General features: G+C 41.7%; 1 protein-coding gene across 3 annotated transcripts in view; it reads left to right on the forward strand.

Moving 5' to 3' along the window:
• PALM2AKAP2 (PALM2 and AKAP2 fusion) overlaps positions 1-24385 on the forward strand; it is a 275724-nt gene that overhangs the window by 122348 nt on the left and 128991 nt on the right. For 2 of the 3 annotated variants that reach the window (XM_086771571.1, XM_086771572.1), the window contains exons 6-7: positions 3909-4010; positions 8653-9357. In XM_086771571.1, the coding sequence (XP_086627697.1) occupies positions 3909-4010; positions 8653-9357 (807 nt within the window). The remainder of the gene's footprint in view (positions 1-3908; positions 4011-8652; positions 9358-24385) is intronic. The other variant, XM_086771573.1, reaches the window with a different exon arrangement.

A 24385-nucleotide genomic window follows, 5' to 3' on the forward strand; every position in this document is an offset into this window, starting at 1 on the left:
CCAACAAATGTCTGGGTAATTGAAGCCACCCATGAGGACCAAGTTCTTTTTGCCTGAGATTTCCTTGAGTGGCTGAAGTAAAGTTTTGTCAGCTTCATCATCCTGATTGGGAGATCAGTAACAGATACCTAACATAAGATTCCCTTTGGTGACGATCCCTCTAATCTTGATCCAAAGGCATGTATTCAGTTGTACTGGCATGGCCTCCAGAGCTCTGCTCTACACACTCAACTTTCTCTTTCACATAAAGTGCAACTCCACCTCCTCTTGTTCCCATCCTATCTTTCTGAAAGTGTTTGTAACCATCCACTGTGGTCTTACCATCATGTTTTCCCACCATGTTTCTGTGATTCCTATGACATCTCTCAGGCTGAGCATGGAGCTCTAGTTCCTCCTGCTTGTTGCCCATATGACATATGTTGGTTCATATGCACTTGAGGTGGCTGAACCTAAGGTTCTTGCCTTTGGAAAGGGCTGGGGAGCATTCCTTACTGCTCTGGTAGGTGCGCTTATCCACCCTATTGCTTGGATATATAGGTGTCAGCTGCAGATGCCACCCCCCAAGTTCGTTAGTTTAAAGCATGATTCCCTAACTCAGAGCCAGGCTATTCAGCTTTTAGCAAAACTGCCTGCTTAAACCTCCATTTGCGGTCTTACAAATGTGGTGCAAGGGTTATAATCTCCGTTCCCTCTGATGCAGCCCCGTGGAGCCCCAGAGGGCTTTGCAGGTGGAAGAGCCTTGCCCTGGGAGCCAGTATTTGCAGAAGATCTATCACTAATTTTAGTGGTAGTCAGACTTTTTAAAGATAATCCAGCCCTTGGAAAAAGATCTTGTCTGACATTTGGCCACAAGCCTCTGCGTGGGAGCTATTCTGAACAGTTCTGAAGGTTTAGTTTTGTGTAAGCACCCTTGGAGGATTATCTGGCCCCATATGTTTTCCCAGGCACTTGTCTGTCTCATAATATGGAAGAGTGCCATAGTCCTAAAATGTGGTTTGTTATAAGTAGTACAAAAAGCCACAGGATGTGTTTTATGGCATCCTTAGATATTAATAACTCATCAAAGGCTGAAATGAAGATATCAAATGCAGTCAGTTCAAATGCTTTAATTTATGTTCAGTCTTGCCTGCTGTCCTGTGAATGAAATGCTAATTTGCATCTCATCCACTCCTTGTAAAATTGACCTCTTGTCCTTTTCAAAGGTGCTACATGAAACAGACATTGTTGCTAGTGAGACAAAGGGAACTGAACATGTTCATTTCATTCAGAGGGGATGAGACAGGAACTGGCAGAATCAACCAAGTCTCAAATTCTTCTAGTCAAATACGCCATTTCTGACACACAGCACCATCACTTGCTTCAGGAGAAAGTACACGAGAATCCTACCCCCATCACCCGCACCATGGCATTCCCCTCTTAGGACAATAATGAGAGATTTTCAGGAGCCCTGAAGCTCATTTTTCAATATTTTATTCTAAGTGACATCCAGAGAAGTTTCTAAACTGAGTCAATATTAACAAAACCTGATGCTTACCTAGGTATTGTCTCCTAACGCAGGATGCAAAAAAACCCAACTTACAAAGGCCCACAGACATGTGTGGTATTAAAAGGGAGAGTCTGACTGTCAAGCTGTACAACTAATCTTGCTTACTGGTGGACATCAGCGATGCTAGCTGCCAGGATGGTTAGCTCAGTTCCCTCTACGGGCACTGGGGAAAAACAAACACTTGCAAAGGATTTTGCCTCCTGCAGTGCCCTGGGATGAGAACTGTACCCTAACCATGCTTGTTTATTCTCATGGACTGCAAAAGTAAGGATGATTAGTCAAGCAGCGTCAGTCTGCATTGATTACACCCACATGTGGAGAGATAGGTCTGTCGCTCAGGTCTCTGGATGAGTGTGTACTGAAACTACTGTTCCAGCAGTACACTCTACAGGGTGAATAATTACTAAATTTCTGCTATTTCCAGAACACAATGTGTCACCTTATTATGGCCCAGAAACACACTCCCCACTTCTTTCTTCTGAGAAATTACTTCAGTTTTCAATAATGGCCTGCTCATTTGCTGGTGATATTTCCCAGAATAACAACACCAAGCATTATACCAATTTCTCATCAGAAGCAAGAAACTCTGCAAAAGAAAGCAGCTGTTGCTGGCCATTGCTCAGTCAGCTGTGTCCTAAACAACTATTTCTCCTAGGCTCTAGTGCTAAAAATAAAAAACTTTGAGGAAACAGTATGCATTGAAAATATAACAGCCCATTTGCCAAGACTGCGATTTGTCCGCTGAAGTATGAAATGAAATAGTATTTTGCTGGCTGAATTTCTTTTTCAAATTCATCTGTTACAAACTGAACTTATATACTGACTTGCAGGCATTCTGGAATCCATTTGCACTGTGCCTCTGTGCTGTCCTTCTCTGACACAGGAAGGGGAAAAGGGGTCTTCCTTACCTGAGTCACCTACATTGCTCCATGGAGGGATGGAGTGTCTTACTAGGGACTGTGACTCCTGTCTTCCTGCAACCAGCAGCAGTGGTGACCACTGCAGGCTGTTCAGGCGGTAAAACCGTTTTGCTAATACTAGGGCAAATTTTCCCACAAAAGGAGCAGACTTTGGGATTAGAGGTGGCATGTCATGCCATTGCTGAGGATGACACCGGGGGTAGGGTTTTTTTCTGGGGTGGGTGTTAGCCCATAGGGAACATGATGAAAGAATCTTCCTTCACCAGATGCAGTCAAACAGCCTACAACAGGACACTTGATTTCCTCTCTCCTTTCACCAGTGCACTTTTATGATCTGCGCTGGTCCTCCTATGTGACCTCCTTATAACAAGAGGCACCAGGGCAGGCAGATTCCTCCTCCTACCCTGACACATGGACCAGGCCATACCGAAGGCTCAACAACTTAAATTATACATTGTACCAGCAAAGTACCCTTGGAGGAGAAAGAACGCTGTGTTTCACACCAGATGGGACCTTATGTTTGAACAGAAATTTAACTGTTTCCATACAAAAATGAAAACATTTTCAGTTGATAGGAAACTGTGATTTTGTCATTTTCTTTCTTTTTCATTTTGGTTTGGCACCCAAGCTGTAAGTCAGTTATTTGCACATCTCTCCTCTGAGCTCTGCTTCTAGCTCAGTTGCTGAATCCTAGCAGAACAATATACACTATCTAGTTATATTTAACCTAACCACAAAACATCTCCCCGTAAATATTTGTAAATTTCTTTAATGTCTCTTCTAAAGAACATATTTAGCTTATGCTAAACAGCCATACACTTACATGTAAAACAGGTCAGTCCTTTAAGGCAGCTTTCTACTAGTTCAGGTTTTCTTAATGAATGATGACACTACAGAACTGACAGGCATTTAATACCTAATGAAGGTCACAATGGGCACCCTGTCAGTATCTATACATAATTTCATTTTTAGCTAAATTTCAGCTTTAAGAACAAAAAGCCAAATACTGGTTGAATAACATCAGAAACAATCCGTGCAAAAGAGACAGCCTTTCATCCCGTTGGCATTTTTAGGCTTTTATATTTCTATTTGAAATGTCATGTATTCTGGGTATCACGTTAGGTTTGTTCCTTACCTTCCCCCTCTCTTTCCCACCGTTTTAAAGGTCATGGACTTGATAAATCCAGAACCTCCTGACAAATAATTTTACGTGTTCAATGGACATCAGGTTTGAGTCATCTGGACCCATTCCCTCCTGCCTCAGCTAGTCTATTGAACACCAATCACACGACAGTGACTTTGCACTTTGTTTGCTTTGATCCAATTATCTAGTGCAAAGCTCCAGTGACTATTGTTGGGGCTGACAACACTCTGCTGTCTAAGCAATGAAGCCACTGGGGCTCGTAGCACAAATCTAACTGTTTCCTGTTCTCTGACACCAGATGCAGTAAATTACATTTACTCCCAGATCCCTGAACTCCCAACCCTCTATTCACGAACAGCAGAGCCAGTTCCTGGGCGGGACGGAGCAAGCAGAGTAGCTGGTAAGTCTCAAGGAGCAAAGTATTATAATGCCAGTCCAGTAGCCATGAACTTTTTTTGTTATATTACCTTAATGAGTCTGGTGTCCCAATATCATTTAAATGCCAGGAAATGCTGCTTGATTTGTATTTTGTAAATAAGTCAAGGCTTTTTCAGCAGCCATGAATACTCTCAAAACAATGTAGTGGAACTACATACAAGTAGCATAGGAAACATGTCCCGTGTTTTTACATGGAAACATTCAGTTCTCTCCATCTCTGCTGATGCAAATACATGTTATCTAGGCCAAGGTTTTGTCTGCTCTGTTGTACCCATGCAACTCCCATTAAGATGAAGGAGACAAACAGGCACTCACAAGACTCCATATGGGCTTCAAGCTTTTATGTTGTTCTATACTGATTTGTACACAATTCTTCTTGGGGAAAAGGTGGGGAGAATTATGTCATGTTTTGTGCTTGGAGTCCTACAGAGAATTTTCTAACACTTATTTTCCAGATTGAGTATGTGTCTTAAATGTAACAACATGATTGTTAAAAGCTGTATGTTTTTCTTATTTTCAAGATCCTTGTTTTCTAAATAGTGTGCTCCCTGTCTCAAGATCAAATTGCTGGTGCCTACTTAAGAGGTGTCTCAAGGAGTGGGAATGAAAGGCGGCTTACTTGAAGAATGGGTTAACAAGCATAGCAAAGCAATGTCTTCAGCTGAGACAGTATACACATCTATGGGAGACGTTGTTTTGTTCAGAAGTCCTGTTGCAAGCCATTCCAAAAGCTTCCCTTCCACCAGTGCTTACCCTGATCTGTCTTAAAAGCAAGCTTTTCCGTGTCTGTTTTGTGCCATTTTGTCAACACCAAGAAAACAATAATTTCTTTCATTATTTGGATGACCCAGAAGCCTTGTTTGTGTGGTCCTTGATAAGAGTGTTGTGTGTGTGCAGTAAGTTAAAAAAAAAGGCACCAGCATTTGTGCTCAAGGTGGACTGTAAGGATCCATCTTAAAACAAGCTTAAAGTCTATTAATATTTGATTTTAAAAGAACAACCTCTGAATCCACATAACAGGCAGAAGCCAGATCTTTTCATTTGCACGTTGGGATCTTGTTGTTGTTTTGAAGCACTGCATCATTTTACACTGTAATTAAAGCTTGTGCAGAAAACTTGTACTTGTGAATATAGGCAGGCTTCTTCAAGTACTGCTTTCAGTTTCAACTCTATTGTCAGATAGTTTTGTATTGTATTAACAGAGCACACTTTGCAGTAAATAAGCTCCGGTTTAAAAAAAAAAAAAAAAAAAAAAAAAAAAAAAGACTACATTTTAGAAATCAACATCAGTTCATTTTTTCAGCTACTTTGACAAGCTGGGCTGCTAGGTTTTCCTGCGGAGAACAAACATTATGCATACAGGCAGATAAGCCAGGTTCTGTATTCACTTGTCCCATGGCAATGCATTTCACTAGTGAACAGCTTTCTAAGAAACTCGCGTATGTTTATGCATTTGCTTGTGCAAATCACTTTAATGGGCTCCCTGGGGCAGGTCGTAAACTGCATGTTATGCCAATATGCAAAAACACTGCTGCTGACATCATGGTGGAAGAAATGAAAAGAAAATCTTGACAGTGGCAAATGCTTAAGCAAATTAGCCAAACAGAAAATACGCAAGGACCACACTTGTTAAATTTCTCGATCAGATCATCTCTTTTTAAATATGGCCAGGTTCACATGATTTAACTATCAGATTATCCCTATCTGCTTCTGAATTCAGGCCCATAATACAAGCCTTCTCTTAATGCACCCTAGTAAATGAAATTTTTTCATCAAAACATAGAGGGTTGGGCAGATTGCACTCTTTTCTGCACTAAAAATATGTGCAATAACATGGCACTCAACTATTTAACAGGAAAATCAGCAGCCTTTACTGAAAAGTAGTGCCCCTGATAATATTTTTTGTTTCAAAGAAGAGGGGAAGCACAGGAGCTCCAGGGCAGTTCAGGATGCTGCTTCTCTCCGAGAAGGTAGCAGATGGCCAGTCGGTGGGCCAGTGGTGCCCTCCCTGCAGAGCTGTGGTGCTCAGGACAAATCAGGAACTTCTGCCCATCAGAGATGATTTTTTGGACATTATGTTACTCCATCATAGATCAGCTTTGCTGCAGTTCAGCTGGCTGCCACTGAAAAACCTGCCAGAGTGTCAGTTTTAGCATCTTCACCATAGGCTAGCCAACCTCTATTTTCACTTCTGTAATGTCGCAAATTATTGAACAATGTGCCTGAGCAGCCCTGGCGAGGTCAAGGGATGTCAGAGCCCACTCACCAAGGCCCAGGGGTCAAGCCAATTAACAAAATTCCTCTTCCTTTCCTCCTTCCTCTCCTTCACCCCTACCCAAGAAACTGCACCTAGAAGGGAGCAAATTCCATCTTTTTGCTACATTACTTCTGTAAGTTGGATTAAAGGCTTCAAGACAGATGTACTTGCATGAGACTTGAAGACCAGCTCCTGGGCTGGGATGGTCCCAAATGATCCAGATGCTAGATGCCCTCTGAGCTGCACCATGGTACAGTCTGACGCAGCTCCTGAGAGCAACTTGCTTCAGGGCTTAGTTGCTACCAACCCTGGGGCGACACTGTTTTTCCTTATTTCCAGCCTAAATCTCCTGTTTCAGTCCATGCCAGCTGCTGCTCAGTTTCCTGCCACACACCCCGGAGCAGAGCCCAGCATGGCCAGGCATGAAAACTCCAGCACAGGGAGGGAGATCAGAAAGCTGATATCCCTACTGTGTTGTGAAAATGGACATCCTGTGCTCAGGGTCATGAACTATAGATGCAGCTAGTCCACAGACCTCCCAAAGCAGTGGTAAAGCACAGTCCTTAGGAACGTTCCCCTAGCTGGCAATGGCCAAGGTGAGATCCCTGCTTCTGCAGCCCACTCAGCCTTCAGCAATGCCCCACTCTGAGAGGTAGCAATGCTCCTTCACCGGTACCTTCATCCTCTGCCTCCTTGCAGGTGTTTATGTGGTCTTGTACTTGACCTAACCAGGACTGTCCAAGCTCCAAGCAGACACGCACAGCACACAGGTGGCCGGACCTTCATTTGGCTAGGCTGCCTACCAGACTGCACTCCCAGGGGCCAGAGGAGGCCGCTTCCCTGGGAGCCAGCATGCACGCACTCTGCAATACATTAATTTTCTGTCTAGAGCTATAGAGGGGGTCATGATACAGGTCATTATAAACTTCCTATTGCTGATGAAATGCTTTGCTTTAAGAATACAGAAACTGTGTGTGAGTAATAAGACTGAAGGAATATATTAAAGCAAAAGTAATTTTTTACATTCATGATTTTTTAAATACAAGCATACCAAGCTACATTGGTTCTTGGTGCAGGGATATTCTGTACTCACTTGAAAATAAGTCAGGGAAAAAAGACAACACATCAGTTTGTTGTGCCCCCAGGTAAGACAAATCAGGATGATACCATTGAGTTTCATTGGTAGAAATGGCCACTGTAAGTTTCACAAACACTTGTCACTTCCTGTGGTAATTTGTAATTAAATGTCTGTGGATGTCTGTCGGGAGCCAAAATGTCTTCATCTGCATACAAGGAATGCTTAGTCAGAAGACCGCTTCTGGAAAATCTGTGAGACCTTTGCACATTTTTCTTTGAAAAGCTGTGTAGTGAGATGTCATCGTATCTCAGAATGGGTGTTGGAGCAGTGTAGACTGCCTGTCTATTCCTGCTGTGTGGTCTCTACAGTTTTCTTCTTGTTACTGCGTCCTTCTTAACTGCTGGAAAAGCTTCTTTGCTATTCTAAAACAACATCCCTCACACACACATTTTTACCTGTTGTTTCATGATGCTTTGAAAATCAGTTCATTATTACTTTTTTCTTCAGCTTTAGCAATGGTGCTTAGGGCCTAATTCAGATAAATGAGGGAGCACTTCTTGGCCATTTTGTACATTCTCTTAACCTACAAGCAGAGGTCACTGTGATGTCTTGGTGTGGAAACTGAGACACCTGCCCTGCCATGCATCTGCGGGAGAAATTATCCCATTTCTGTGTGATTTTGTTTTTCCACCTGTAGAACATGGGTAAACAGTGTTTCTTCATCTCTCTAAAATATTTTGAATGCTACGGATGGAACAGTTAAGCAAGAACAAGCATTGATAATAAAACAGTTGGGGTGTTACTTGCAGAAAACAAAACTTGTTACTAGCTAACTGGCAGTTTGATGGCAGAGAAGTAAAAGAGAGTAGAGAAGTTCCTGGAAATGAATTTCTCTGTGAATTTTGATGCAAGTTCAGAATGGAAAGATTGAGGGCAACCTGCATGCTGTCACCTCCCTTTGCCTAAATCACACCTAACCCAAGTGCTTTTGCACTCCTAGTTGATCAGAGACAGCTCCACGCAGCCTGGGCTGGAAGACTGGCTCCTGTTTGCTGCAGGCATGCCTAGCCTCCAGCTGCATAAAAAGCTGTAGGATGATAACTATCTCTGTCCACAGCATTGCGTCCCACCTCTAACGTAGAACACTTGGCTCTGTAGAAGCAGGAACTAGGAAAAGGGGCACCATAGTTTTCTTTGTCTGTTTGGCAATTAACCATTCACTGGCTTTTTTTGTTGTAACATGCACTTCCTCTCTTGTTTTCATTCAAGCTTTGTGCACCATGGAAATTAATGTGGAGAAAGACAAACAGACAGGAGAGACCAAGATTGTCTCTGCTTCACCTATTGGCCCAGATGAGGCCCATCAAAGAGGATTCAAAGTCTATGATGATGGTACCAAGGTAGTCTATGAGGTTCACTCTGGTGGCACAGTGGTAGAAAATGGAGTACATAAATTAAGCTCAAAGGACGTAGATGAACTTATGCAAAAAGCTGGACAATCAAGTGTAAAAGGAGGGTATGAAACAATGACTGTGTCAGACAGAAATGTGGTAGCTGATGGAAACCTTAGCCATATGAAGGAGCAAATGCTCTTCAAGGAGGCAAAGCTGGAAATGGTACACAAACCCATCAAAGGGCATGCTGTGAACCCTCAGCCCCAAGACAAACCCTGCAGTGGCGAAGCCCCAGAGGCCAGCGCAGATCAGCCGGTGACAATGATATTTATGGGCTACCAGAACATCGATGACGAAGAGGAGACAAAGAAGGTGCTGGGCTATGACGAGACCATCAAGGCAGAGCTGGTCCTGATTGATGAAGACGACGAGAAGTCATTGCGGGAGAAGACAGTGACGGATATCTCCACCATGGATGGGAACGCCGCTGAGCTGGTCTCTGGCAGGCCGCTGTCGGATACGACAGAGCCCTCCTCTCCTGAGGGGAAGGAAGAGAGCCTGCCTTTGGAAGCCGCCCCAGGTACACAAAAGAAAAAGCGCTGTCAATGCTGTATTGTCATGTGAACACCTCCTCCTTCCCCACTCCGGGCAGCTCCTGCTCCGTCACTTATCTAGACCTTACTGTACTTCTAACTGCAATACTGTGAACTGGAAGTGAATGCCTCCATTGCCTTGCAGTTGGGTTGCTTTGCTTTCTAGTTCTTCAGGAAGAGGAATGCATGGTCATTTTCCCATCAGATGTATTTGGGGTTTGGGGAGGTTTTTGTTGGGAGGTTTTTTGCTTCCTTTCTTTGTTGTTGGAGTTTTGTTTTGTTTTGTTTTTTCTTAATATTGCAGAGTGGGAGACAAATGGGAAATGAACAAATGTTTTCATATTTATTTGATTTATATATATATATATAATATATATATAATGAAAACACTTTTTATGTTTTTTCTTTGGATATCTGGCAGGCTTGATCAGATTCCTAGGATTTTGTGGGAGTCTGAGTTTCACAGCAGCCAGGTATGAGAGCCTTAAAAAAATATTGCTTCTCTTTTTAAAGAAAAATCACATTTAAACATTATTTTATAGATCTTATTTTTTATTTACTGGATGGAAGGCTTAGATCATTTTATTGTTTTAATTTGCTAAAACTCAGATGAGTCTTTTCCAAAATGTTTGCATACTTTTGTTTTATAGTAACTTTCCACTTTAGTTTGCGGTGTCAGAAAAACCCATCAGCCATTTCTGCTTATTGGTGATACCAAAAGTGGACCTTAATTATTCTTCCTATAAAATGTATGAATGATGATTTTGCCTTATATAAATCTTCCAGATTACAGTATTGTATGTGTACTTCATCTCCCCAAATTACAGTTGAAATTAACTTGACATGAAAAAGATGCAGCTGTCACAGCAACTGAAATGGAGTCACTGATCTAATTACTTGCCTTTCGGTAATTCTGCCAATGTTTATACATGAAGTTTTCCTGCTGAACTCCAGTAGACAAGAGATATTGCTGTTTCCTTAGAATATAAATGAACTTTTCTTACAGCCTGGCCTTGTTCCCACTGGATTCAGTGACAAAATTCTCAGTGCTGGGAATGGGGCAGGGCCAGAGCTTTATTCTGTAATTCTTAGGGAAGTGTAATTTCTCACAGAGTGTACTTCCAGTGCACCTACATAATGACAGGTGATGGCTTGATCCTGCCCTGCTTACCCAGGTAAAACTCCTGTGGAGGTGCACTGGAGTTTTATCAGAGCAGCTGTTTTGGGAGAAGATGCTACAGCTGCAAGGCTAACATTTTCAAAAACTGCTGGTGGTTTTGGGTGCTTCATTTTCTGGTGTGGGACACATAAGAGAGGCCTGATTTCCAGTAATTTTTTCCTCATGTGCTCTCTGAAAATCAGGCCTGTTAAAAAAACTCAAGGTGAAAATGTAAAAAGGCGAAGGCATCCAAAATCAGTTGACTTCTTTGTTTCTTGATCCTTTGATTCTTCTAACTACAACGAAAAAGCAGCCAGCTTTTTCATGGCGAGATATTATGAGCCTGATTCTTGTCTCACATCGGTTTTGCTTAAAGGTAGCTTCACTCACTCGAGTGGAGCTAATCTGTATGTATAACTCCAGAAGTGAGACTAAAAATTAGGATTTATATTTTCTGATAGTGTTAAAACCGAAGATAATTTTGAAGTGTCTTTGAAACTATCAGACTTTAAAAATCAATAACAGCAACTGAAAAACAAAATAAAAAGTTTAAAAAAAGAAAGAAAGAAAACAACAAAAAGCCTCTTTGCAGTCTGAGGTGGTTCCTATGATATTTCTGTTCTTTCTTGGATGGTGCTTTTACTGCATTAATTGTTAGTTCAGAGCATCTGATTAAACAGAATTCTTGCTCTGTACTCTTTTCTTTCTGTGCCAGTAAAAAAGACACTTGTTCATGGTGGTGGTAATATGAGGCACACTGAAAACATACACACAAAAAAAAAGTGGAAAAGGTAGTTCCTGTGTTAGGTCACTCAGCCATCAGTATGAAGCTGATCAAGGTAACTTCTCACCACTGCTCAGGTGACAGAAAAAAAAAAAGCAAGCAGAGAGTAGGAAAAGACAGCCACATCTGTATGACATCTGCAGAAATTTTGCTGGCCTCCACATCTGCTGCAGTGGCTGAAATTAATAGACTTCCACACACTCCCTCTGCCTCCCCTGGGGGCTTTTGGATGGGAGAAGGACCAAACTCACCCACAGAAGCTCTGCACATCATCCCTTGACTCAGGCTTAGTTAAGTTTTATCAAAGAGGGGAAGGGCCGCAGAGCCCTGCATTGCGACAATAGGTGTGGTGGCTGTTTGTTGGAAACTAGTAATGTGTGTTTTGGATTTTTTTGGTTGGGTTGTGTGGTTTGTTTTTTTTTCCCCAGAAACTCTAATCTTTTACAAATCTCAACATTTCTTAAAATGAGACCCTGAGTTTTCAACCCCAGGGTAGCCTGGCGAGGCTGTCCCCAGGCATGCTTAGGACCCCAAAGCACTGCAACGCAAGGGGTGAAGCCCTTTCCATCTTGCCACTACCCCATGAGCGCCGTGGGAGCCGGGTGCACTTTGCAATAGTTCTCTCACTCTGGGGCCTTTTCACCTCACCAGTAATGCTCAAAAACAAATCTTGAAGTCAACTGCTCCTGGCCTGGCCGGTTGTCTCGTTACTCACCGCCCTTTCGTCTCTAGATGTGATGCCGCCTTCATGGCCACCCTGGGCTCCCAGTGTCTTCCCAACCCAATCTTTATCCCCTTGTCACTCCTCTCCCCATGGATATTTTTTCCCAAAGCCCTCTGCTTGGGAAATTTGGGATGTCATCTTTACCATAACCTGCTCTGTCCATGCATCTCTTCAGCCACGTGCTCCCCTGTCAGATGACCTTCTGGTTCAGCACAGACTCAGTATATTGGGGATGACTCCCTCAGCAGTCAGCTTTGGGAGATGCTTGCTGAGGCTGGGACCAGAACACGTCTGAGACCACTGCACCACCTGAGGCACAACATGGCAGGGAGATGATGGCACACAAGAGTCCAGAAGTGGCCCTTTAGTGGTTAGAAGTAGAGCACAAGCCTTAAACCTTAAACCTGCCAAATACCTACTGCTCACTACTTGTAGCTAACATTGAGTGCCTAGGAAGGCCAGTGTTCTTCATGTGTTTGTATCAACTCCATCATTAACTAGGCCCCAAAAGAGCCAGAAAAGCTAAAGGTTTGTCTGCATAGGGTTTGTCTTTACGGGTTAAAGGCAGTTCCATATCTGAGGTCAGGAAAAACATGAGACGGGAGCAAATTGGTCTGAACTTGGAGGGCCTTAGCTATGTCAACTGAAACACATGTGCTCCAATCATCCTCCTCAGCTTGTCCCTTCCAGCCATTAGCCTGCAGCCAAGTAACATGGGAATTCAAATGCATTAGCCTAGGCTGATGAATGTAAACTGGTTTTCCAGGGTTGCTTTGGGCTTCGGAGGGATCTGTTTCTCCCTCGCCTTTGGATAGGAAGCTGTCTGTGGAAATTCATGCACAATCAGGTGTGAAGGAAGAGGTCCACTCTACAGTCAAGCAGAGAGAGATTTTTGTAAGCATCATTATAGGAGGGCGGGTTTTTTTGTATTGTTTTAAGCAAATTCCCTGTCTAACTTATGCCATCACATGTACATTTTCAATTTCAGCATGAGGGGATACAAAAAAAGTAGAGTCAGAAACTGGTTCAGTGATAGCATTTTGCCACAACAAACTGCTCGCCTTAACTTTTGTAAGAAAAACAAAAATAAAAAAAACCTCTTTTCAGTGTATCTTTTCCTAGACTGGGAAAAATAACCTATGAAACTTTTTTATATTTTGTATTTTATAAGTTTCTATGAACCCACTTTCCATGTCGTCCCTCATTTGCATTCAGGGACTATTCCGTTTGCAAACCACTGCATTTTACTTCCATTCTTTCTTTTTTTTTTAACAGAAGAAAAATACAAATCAAAACCACAGCATTATGATTAGTGGCTAGGCAATCTCTTTCAATTACAAGAATATCAATACAGAAAGAAAAGAATTACAGGGTTGTTTTCTTTTTTTAATTTCCTGTGGCTGATGTACTGTATGGTATATGTTTACAGAACTCCTCTGGTCTGCCTTTGTGATGTTATCTAAATGAATGACAAAGTAGGTATGATGTGCCATTTGACAGTTTGCCTTAGCACTCTTGGGTTTCCTTCTTCTTTTTGTGTCTTTCTTTTCCTTACTTTTTTCCAAAAAGTGCAGGCTGTATTCCAAAGCTGTATAAACACAACATTATCTTTCAATCCCCAGCAAGAGAAGTGTGCACAAGCCCTTCTCCATGAAGTGTACCTCTACCAGTGCAATAGAAGACCTCAGCCCTGCAAACAAAAACACATATGCCTAATTCTGCTGTGAGTAGACTCTTTCAGTCAACAGGACTGCTCACAGGCGGAATGTGTGTAGGTGTCTGCAAGATCAGGGCATGAACGATTACCACAGCATGTAGTTTGAGTGTTATTTGTGTACTTGTGCCGGCTTTGTGCACTCCTGAGTTTGCCTAGAGTGGTGTAATCCTAGAGGCTAACTCTAAGCATTGCTACTTCTGCTGAGAAAAACACAAAACAAAATGGTGCTTAGCATCTGGTATGAGCAGGTCCCGAGTCAGCATTGCTACCACAGCGGTGGTATCTGTGCACAAATATTAAGTGGGACTTCCCTGACTGCTAATACATTAGTCCTTTCTACCTAAGTTCACTACTGATTAAAATTATAGAGATACAACAAATTAATCAGAGCAGAAAGATAGCGTACAGAGTTGCTAGAGAAATAAAAGGTGTTTGACCTTTTGATGTAGTCCAACGTCCAAATGGCATACCTGGAAAGTAAGCGGGGATATGATAGAAAACGTAGTATTTTACATTTGTGTATTTTTTTAAGGAATAAGTATTTTTGTAATGAGATACAAACCCTAAATAGGGGTTGAGTTTCTGAATATCATCCTACCCATGACATTGCACCTTTGAACTTTTTCATATATTTATGACAATGCTGAGCTTCTTGGGACTTTTTGTAGACCTAACCACAGTTTTATCCAGGAAGCAGGATCACAACACTTTTTAAACGGTAAAGTTAGAAGAGTAGAATCCAATATACCTGCTATGAACACAGCTAAAGAAGTACATTTATTTCACAGAAAAAAAAAAAAAGGTGGACCAATGCTTTCTATAGCTAGACAAACTCCTTTATCTAGAAAGCCAACATAGTAGGCAATAGTACCTACTTTCAGTAGAGAGGTATGGCTAAATAGGAGAACTATATGTTTTTTTCACTTTGTCATACTTTATCCAACATGAGATTTCAAAATGCAAGAGGTAGTGCCACTGGAAAGAGCAGAACAAAATTGTTTCAACAAAGTAGAGGATTTTCCCCACAGGCTGAGCTGTGGTGTCTTTATTTTTTCTAAACTCACTTAGTTTCAACCAGTTCTCTCTGTCTGTTAGATAGTTGAGAATTTGCTCAGATTATGTTTCATGAGCTTCCTAGGCAGCAAGAATAAACTGTAGTGCTGAGCTCAATCAGAGATCGCAGGCTATGACAATATCCAACAGAAATGTGGATTGTAATTTTTTTTATGTAAAAGAGTAAGTAAATTGTATAAAATGACTGAATTTATAAAGTTTAGAATATAAATGGATTGTCATCTAGTCCAAAGAGAATATAAATCCAACTTGTAATATAAACTTAAGATAATAACTTAGCTTGTAAATAGTGACAAGGGTGCATGAAATTCTTAAAAATGTCCCACTTATATTTAAATCCAAGTATTATAATACTGAGCCTTTTTCCTCATGGGTTCAAAGAGTCTTGCAAAATCTATAGCTTTTTTCCTGTGGTGGTTCCACTTAGTCTGTTCAGTGGATTAAGAATAGGCTACTTTTCTTAAGGGCAAACTTGTGAAGAATTCTGAGCCTCTTCCTCCAGTTTGCAAAATCTTCTCTTATTTTGAGGGGTTTTTCTGTTACTGCATTGCCAAGCTTTTCTGCAATTGTTTCCCAAATTCTTCTCAAAGGAGGATTTAGGGGTTTAATTTAAGAATTAATCTACTTGAGAAATTGAAAAAAAAAACCAACAAACTTTATTTATTTTTTTAGAGTTAGCTAAGTAACTGAAGTCCACCAATTTGGGTATATTTGTACATTTTTAACTTGCATTGGTATGTTAGTGATTCATACCTGAATTTTGACCTTGCGTATCTATTCAGTACATCTGTAAGACCTAAAGACTTGCCCGTGAGCATAATATCAAGCACCCAAGCAGCCCTTTTTAGTTTAATGGGATGACCCAGATAAGTGAAATTTAAGCACATGCACAAATGCTTATAGGGTCTGTTCTTTAAAAAACATGCTAGAAGAAAGGCTTATGCTGCTTTAAGTGTGTCTTCTTGATCCTTTAATTAGATAGATTTTTAAACGGTGTTTTGAAACTAGTGCACTTTTCTGCAGAGAGGGGTTTAGAGCATCGTCTCCTTGCTGACTGTGTTTGAAAGTAGGCGAGCACCCTCTGGGAACTCTCAAAACTCCCAGTGCCTGAAGAGGGCAGGGGTGAATTTCATTCCTGCACAAAAACACAGCATGAAAGAGGCAGTGTAAGTTTTTCTTCCACGTTTTTCCCTCTGCACACCTCTGCTCTAGACTCTGCCTGTCCCCGTCTCTGTACTGGCTCTGGTTCTGGACACCGTTGCTCAGCTGCTCCTTTCCTCCCCCCCCGCTCTGCTTCCCTTTTTGTGATCTCCTGTAAGCAAAAATAGGAGGAAGAAGAGTTAAAAACCTCACCTCAGGCCCGTTAACCCCCAAGTAAAAAGAAATTACAGTGTCCTATCCTCGATGTTTGGACATCTTCCTGCATTTTCCTAGATCCCTAGGGCATTTGGTATTTCAGGAGCACCCTCTCTGTCTACTCATATGGCATCCCTTGGGTTGCCCAAACACTGAATTCCACTAAAATCTTACTGTTTAAGTAATTCTGCTGTCTCTCTTCCCATTCCTGTGGGAATGCACCAAGCCCTCCAAGCCCTTGTGAGCTAGATATGCTAAGCACATAAAATACCAGCATCCAGAAGACACTTACAGGAGCAGAAGGCAATCCACCCCCTAATTGTCAGGTTACTACTGGCAGGGTAAAGGAGCCAGGAGAAAATGTGAATTTCACCACAGACTGATCCAGCATGCCAGGGCATTGTCAGTAAAATTAGCTGCCAAGAAGCTACTGGTACCCCTCCAAGTTAATGTGCTGGTCAGAGAGAGGCAAACTCAAAAATAAAAGACGTTTTGTGCAACCATATAAAGTCTCAATTGAACGCAGTGCTTATGCTGCTCTAATCTTAAGCACTTGCTTGAAGTGTAACACATACTTAAGCACTGTGGTGGCTAGGCATAGCCTTGAGGATACGTTAAGATCAGCTGGTGTCTATGGCTAAGGTGTTTTCCTTCTGATGGGCTTGAATTTTTTCCCTGTTATTTTGCAAGTATGGATGTAGGCACTGCTTTGGGGCAGATGCAGGAGAAAAATCTGTTTGGAAGGTCTTTGCTTTTCCAGTGGCCACTGAATGAATCTGAGTGCAGCAAAGGTAGCCAAGCAAAGCAGGTCAGGACAAAGGCAAAGAACAGGTTTCTGAAGGTTTCCTGCCCCTCCTGACTACATTCACTCCATAGATGAAGAATGACTCTTTATAGGGGTTCAAGAAAATGTTGTGTGAAATGCAGCTTTTATGGTGAATGTAGGTTGTGGTTGAGAATTTTTTTTAAGCTTTAGTCTCCCACTTTCTTTGTGAGCTAATGTAAATAAAATCCCATTTTGTTGGAGAAAAACTGCTGTGCTAACACTGGATTAGAATTGCTGGGGATAGCTGCTGTACTTTGTAACCTTAAGTGTACTTTTTTGACTGTTATGTTTTTTTCTTCAGATTAAAAAAATGAGTACAAAAAAAAGCAAAAATAAAAAACCAAGAACACTGCCAGCAACAGCCATGCTGTAACTGTGGCTTCTCTCTTTTTTTTTTTTTCTCTGTACAGTATTACTAGTAAATAAATCTGCCTTTTCACTGCGCCTACTTCTGTGTCTTTTTACTGTGTTCTCTCTAACTACCACTCTTCAAGACGCTCTGTGATCTCAGGAACGTACGACACTGGAGCTGCCTCTCTCACTAAAAGAAGTAAAGTACTAACTCCACAGTTGTTGGTTTTTTTTTTTTCTTTCCTCCACTTCTGTGCCCTGCTGCTCTGACTGTTATTTTTATTAGATGCTTCAACACATATTAACTCATTGTACCTGTTACTGTCTCATTTATCTTTTCTCTTTCCTTCTCTTGTGATACTTTGCCAACCATATTGGGGACCCTCTTGCTCTAAGATGACGTGGCATCTTTTCCTTTTGCAGAAGATAAAGGATTGGTTTTGGTCAGCAAGGCATTATGTTCTGGGTCAACTTATTTCCTAACTGAGGAAAGTATTCCGTATGGTATATATAATTCACCAGAAATAATCACTAAAGAATTTAAGGACTGACAAAATAAACAGTGTACAGTTTTCTTTCAGGGCTTATTACAGACAGTGTCCTCTGTGTTTCAGGACTGGGAAAAGCTTGCTATAGTCTGACTTGTAGGGAAAAAAAGAAAGAACCCGAGATGTTTTCCCAAGATGTTATAGTCACCTGAGCTTAGAACAGTGATAGGATGGGTAACGTAGCCAGACATCATAACCTTCCTTCTCAGAAATTTAAAAATTCAGCTTAAACTCAGCCATTTAAGAAACTCACCAGAAATTGTCCATTGCTGCATAAGTGCCCTCCCTGTGCTCCTTTCACCCAATAGCCATACTAGTAAATGTATATGCACACACATGCACATGTGTATCGAGCCTTTGCAGTGTGGTACTTTTTAGTGTCACAGAAGGGAAAATGGCCATGTGCTTTGCTCTGCTGCTTTAAAATTTAGTCCTGAAAATTTTGCGGTGGGTGGGGCTTCAAGTGGGTTTTTTCCCTACTTGTGTTTGAGTGACAGAAAGCCTATTTTTTCTGTCATAGAAGACTCTCTGAATGCCTGGAGAATGGTATGTTTCTGTCACCAAAGGACTAGAATTTATTTGACTGAGAGAAGTGATCATACCTATTTAAATTTCTTCGGTTTTGCAAAGACCTTCCTGATGCAGAAGGTGTGTTAACATGGCAAAAGGAATGATCATGACCCTGAGTTAGCAGAGGTGTCTGCATGAAGATAATGAAATGACAAGGGCATTATCATGTGCAGCTGATTTGGTGCTTGGACACTTGGACACGTCAGGTACATATTCCATTTTTTTTTTGTGCATACCATGGCCTGTGACATACTTCTGTTTTCATTCTATCTCATGTAATTGTATAGCCTTGAGAAGGTTTTCAGCTGAAAACTTGTCCACTGCACAGAACTGAGTCATTCAAGGAAACACAAAGACAAAACTAAACAATTTTGATATTGCTGTTGTTAGTGAAGTTTCAGAAACAAAATATTTCCATGCATTTCCCCTTTTAAAATCTTTAAGAAAAAAAAAGTGTGGGTTTTTTTTTTTTTTTCCCACCTTCATAGCATGTGGGCAGAAAAAAAAAATGCTTAGCAGCTTGTGAGATAGCATGGCACTCTTCTGAAACTCTTCTGGAGTGGTTCCCCACAGGTCAATGACTTAGTGTATTGAGTAAGGGCGCATTCAGCATGTGGGAGGCCAGCTGTCTCAGGTTTTTGTTCTTTTTGCTTTATTTCAGTAGTAACAGAAGGAAGATAGGTGCTTATTCTGAAAGTTCAACACTCAGGATGTTTCAGTAGTTTGTCAGGGAGCAGAAGTAGAATAGCTCATTTTCAGACAGCCCCTTACTTTCCTGCAGGACCCTCACAACCTGCCCTTGATCCCTCAATACTGATACCAACTCAGCAGCACTTGTTGCTTCACACTGAGATATTTTTGAGGTTACAGGAAGAAACTTCTAAGGCTAATAACTGTAGGAAAAGGGACAAGATATTAATAACAATATTTACTGTCCCAAGACTTCCATTTGCATTCCCCATCTGCTCCAGAAGGTCTGCTTGGATGTCCATTGCACTGCACACAGTCACATAGCAAATCCTGTGTAACTGCTCATGAGGGAAATACAGGCTGGTCCCTAAGGAGTTTACAAAACCACAGAAGATTACACAGCTGTGCAAAATGTCATCCACATTTACCCATAATAGAAAAACTACCTGCTTCATTGTCGCAAGTGCCTAATTGATGGCGACCGCCTTCTCAGATGAGACAAGGGAGGAGATACTTGTATAGAAGTAAAGTTTGCTATATCAGACTTGGAGAAGGGAAGTTCTCAGCATATAACCCAATACTGAGCAAAGGGAATAATCAGCTGGCAGAGAGAGGGAGGTAGGTAGGAGAAAGTTGCTGCGCAGACACTGATCTGCAAACTTAGGGACTCAGTTGCCTCAGAAAGAAGGGAATTGGCTCCTGTCTCTTATACACAGCAGTTCCTCCCAGTGTAAGTAAGCAAGCTTTCTGGACTCACTGAGCACTAATAAAGATGCTGGTCCAGGTCCTGGGAAACATCATTTCCAATTGCTGCTGCTCTGCGCAGTTCAGCATAACCTCACAAAAAGTCCTTCATCTCCAGATCTACAAAGGTATGTAGAGACAATGTTATCCCCTTGATTTAAATGGGAAGTGTAGGTACCTAAATACATCTGTGGGTCCAAGTTTTTTCATGTTTAACATTTGCAGTTTAGGATGATTAGCACTACCCTGCTTCATGGGACTGTGGTCGTGCATCTGCTAGTGTCTGTTCAAAAGTCTACAAGAATGAGTGGCATGGTCTGGGTACGCAGCATCACAAAATATCTTCTTGTTGTTACAGTTTTGGGAGAGGTTCTGCTTGTAACAGCACTGACAAAACAGAAAAAAAAATAGGCTAGATTGCAATCAAAACTGGCGATTCACACCAGTGAGGCATTTGTTGGGAATGATGGGTTTGCCGTGATTTAGGAAAAAAGGATATAGCAGTAGCACGTTTGGTTGCTTGTAGGTGGGAGGACAAAGGGAGAAGAACAGGTGGAGGGAAAAAAGGAGACAAGAGCAAAAATGGGTCATTTTCTCAGACATGACAAATCAGTTCAGCTTTCTTTTTGAGTGTTTCCATAGTCTGTAATGCATCACTGGCTACAGATTCCCTCCAGCTATGGATGAGTCTGGTCCAGCACTGGCAGCAATACGGTAGCTTTTGCAGGCAGGGAGGAGATGGTTAAGCTCACTAGCCCTGATGAGATAGAGGTTATCAATTTGCTTGAGCATAATCCCATGCTAAAATGACTGTACTGCTCTTTAGCCAGTGTGGTTACCTCTAGACAGCACTGCATTGTGGTTTGTAAGCATCCTATGGCTTGAAATGAAGGACGGTGTTTAGGACCCGCAGAACGTCTTGATGATTATATTTCCCTGGAGTGAGGGAAATAAATCTTTTAATTTAAAGAAAATGAGATTACTTAACCCTGACAATTTTTTAAATAGATTGTTGTGCTGCTCAGTTTTTGTTACGTGGTAAGAGGTTTCTTCTTAACACGCTGCGCTAAGTTACAGAAGCATCTTTATTCCTGGAGAAATAGGAGTTCATAGACAAATTGGTGTGGAGACAGAATAAATCCTTCCTTCTGCTGACCAACTTAGGCAATTTTGTATTGTTAGGTATGGTTAAGTTACCAGGGGCATGGGGTAAAGTGATGAATCTGTTAAAGACCATGTGCAGTTGCACACTGGGAGCAGGGCTGACATCTGGAAATTCTCCACTGCTGCTATTTCAGTCTGGATTTTTTGTTACAGAAGTTGGAGGCCATCAGGGGGTTAGTAAATTGGGAGAGTTAACTAAGATAGATAGTTTCCACTTACACCACCCTGGGAAGAAAACAGCCCTTAACATAAGAGATGTCATTCCCATTTTTGCTGCTCTAACTTATGCTGCAAATCTCGTGCTATCTGCATTCCTTTTTGAATCTTCAACTCATAGAGTCAATTTGAGGAGAGTCTTTGCTATCATTTAAAAGAGAAAAGGAGAGAAACACTAGTTTCTATGCCTCCTGGCTGATGATGAAATTTGGAAAATACTTGCTCTAGCTGCATGTACAAGCCCTGAAGAGCTGCGATGTTCCGAGTCTCCTTTTCTGTGGTATTTAAGAGATTACAGACACTATTCTTAAGCACTGTTTAATACAAGGAGGAAATGATGATAAGAGACACGGAGAAGCTACTGAAAGATCACACACTGTTTATTGACTTCACTTATTTTATACGTCAGGATTTAGAATTCACAGAGCTGGAAATACTATGATTTATTTATCTTCACAATGTGCCAAACATTTACCAAGTATAAACAAATCCAAGAGCTACCACGGTAGGTAGTCTGCCTGTCTCCATTTTCTCTACTCATTACAACTCCTACAGAGGAAACATCTGGGCTGAATGCTGTAGACAGTGTTCAGAGTATTTAAAAGCTGTAATTGAAAGGGGAAATAAAAGGAAAGCAACTCTTTTCTCTCATCCAGCATCAAGCAGGGTCCTCTAATCCGTGGACTAAAACAGATTAAATCCAGTCTGATGTCAAAGAACAACTTTCACAGCTTGACAGCTACAAACACTGCAAGCAGGGCCACCAAGGCCCTTAGAGAAAAATCCACATGTGCTTTCAGGATCAGGACCTTAAACCCCAAGCCAGTCCGGTGAAATCAGAGTGCCTGCATGGGAAGTCAGTCAGGGCAGATATTTGCCACCAAGCACTAGAAATAAAGTACTGAAATTAGCTTGAAAAGCCCTCTCTGATGCAATAATATTTCTAAAGATAGGTTTCTGAGTGTCAGAGAGATTGCAGGCTGTAAATAACTGGTCCCAGAAAGAGAAAATCCTAGTGGAGAGCACAGGCTCTAATCCAGATAACCAAAGAAAGCACACCCAGCTGACTCTGAAGAACTGCACTACCTGTCCCTGGCAGCACTGGAGAAGCAATTGTTTTGTCTTTTATAAAGAAAGTAAGCAGCATACAAGGAAGATCTTCTCTTCAGGAAGGGCTCTGCTGTGGGCAGAACTTCAAATGATAAATCTGCTTACAGCAGCAAGAGCCAAACAGAGGCTGAGGTTCCGGTTATGCTGCCTGGGGTACCTGGTGCGTACCAATATTATCCACTACAAAAGCACTCAACTCCCTCACAAGTTCCAGCCTTAATTTTCCTCTTATCAGTTCAGTAATTTTCAACTATGTACAATAACTTCTTACAAAATGTTTGGCCAGAAGAGTTTATAGAGAAGCTAATAACTTTTTTCAATAATAAGCAGTTAAGTTAGTTAGTTATGGTGATACAGATTGCTGAAAGCCATCTTGTTCAACTAGGCGAGGAAAAAAAGTTCCGTGAAAAAGAAAGGATACCTCCAGAGAACTGTAAAAGATAAGTTGGAGAAAAATGTAACCCTTCTACTAGTCTTTGAATCCCCAGGAATGGCATTTGCCCTAACAAAGAAGAACCAGTCATGTACTTGAATTTAGTATCATGGGTAGCAAAAATTACTTCCATGGATCTGCTTGTATCATCCCATTTCATTAAAAACTTCTTGACAAAGCCTCATATAAGTGGGAACAGCAGAAGAGTCCCTCACATGAGACATCCTGTAAAGCAAACACAATTTTGGAAGAGCAGGATTATTAAATAGTACCAGGCAGAGAGCAAGGTAATGCTGAAATGCAGTTAAGTGCTTCAGATTAACTGATCCAGCTTGACCTGCAGTGGTGAAGGTCTTGGTTTCTGTGTAACTAACAGCTTTTCTTCCAAGACCTGTATTTTGCAGAGATACCACCCTTGGCCCTCCACTTCTAGTGGGCTTGGAAGCCAACCATGTATGGGCCCTTCAGAGCATGGGCAGACAGGATGGTGCAATGCAGGGAAGGGAAGGAGGCAAAAATTATTGGTGCATGCTCTTCCATCTGAAGGAGGCTGAGAACACTGTCAGCATTAGAACAGAGTAAATAATATTGGTTTAATTCACTGGTGAAAATGAACAACCAAAAGCAGAGCAGAGATTTCTACCATGCTCAGCCCAAACTGAAACTTTCTGAATTGACCAGTTGTTTGAATACAAACTTGGGGTTTTTTTTCAAAATTGGAAATTTCACTGCCAGCTGGAGGCTTTTCCAGGGAGAGAAAAAGAAGGAAAGAAACAAGCAAACAAAAAAAACCCTCAACCCTAATATCTCATTTGGAATACATTAAAAATATTGCTTTGACATTGCCAGAACATTCCCTTCAACTTTTTATATCCAGAATTATTAGTGGAATTATTAGTGATTTAATTCTCTCAGAGCTCGTTTTTTTTTTCCCAGAAAATTTGCTGTTCAGCTTCAAGGGGGAAACTCACTTGGCTCCAGCCAGCACAGCATTCCTTGCTGAAGCCTGGAGGGCTGACACTACGATTTCAAGTCAAGTGTGTGCGAAGTGAAGAGCTAGCCATGGGCAACAGCCCCACAGCTGTACGTGGTCAGTACTGGATGACATTCCTTTCTCTGCCAGCTCTCTGATTTTCCCTTCCCTCCTGCCTGCTGCCTCTTTCTTTTTGGCCGCACGCATATTTGCACAGCACTCCTTTGGGCCCTGCTGCGCTGCATGGGTGTCTCCGAAGCAGAGAACACTCTGATCCAGCTTGATGCTACCACCAGAAAGGAAGACTCTGCTCTAACACTCGTTGCCATGCGTGTGAAGACTAGCACGCTCTTTAACAGATGCTAAAGCTTCACGAGAACAAACAACTGATGGGGAGTGATTACTATTACTGGACTCATCCTCCCCTGGACACAAATCACTCTTCCAGTGCCATGTGTGCATCATGAAAAGCCTAGGCAGTACTGATGTCTGTAGGAAAAAAAGGACTTCAAGCCAGATGTCATATCTGATCCCAAAATAAACCTTCCCTTTCTCACTTCCACTGCATAAAATAAA

This window comes from Chlamydotis macqueenii, chromosome Z (assembly GCF_036417535.1).
Source record: "Chlamydotis macqueenii isolate bChlMac1 chromosome Z, bChlMac1.mat, whole genome shotgun sequence".
Lineage (NCBI taxonomy): Eukaryota > Metazoa > Chordata > Aves > Otidiformes > Otididae > Chlamydotis > Chlamydotis macqueenii.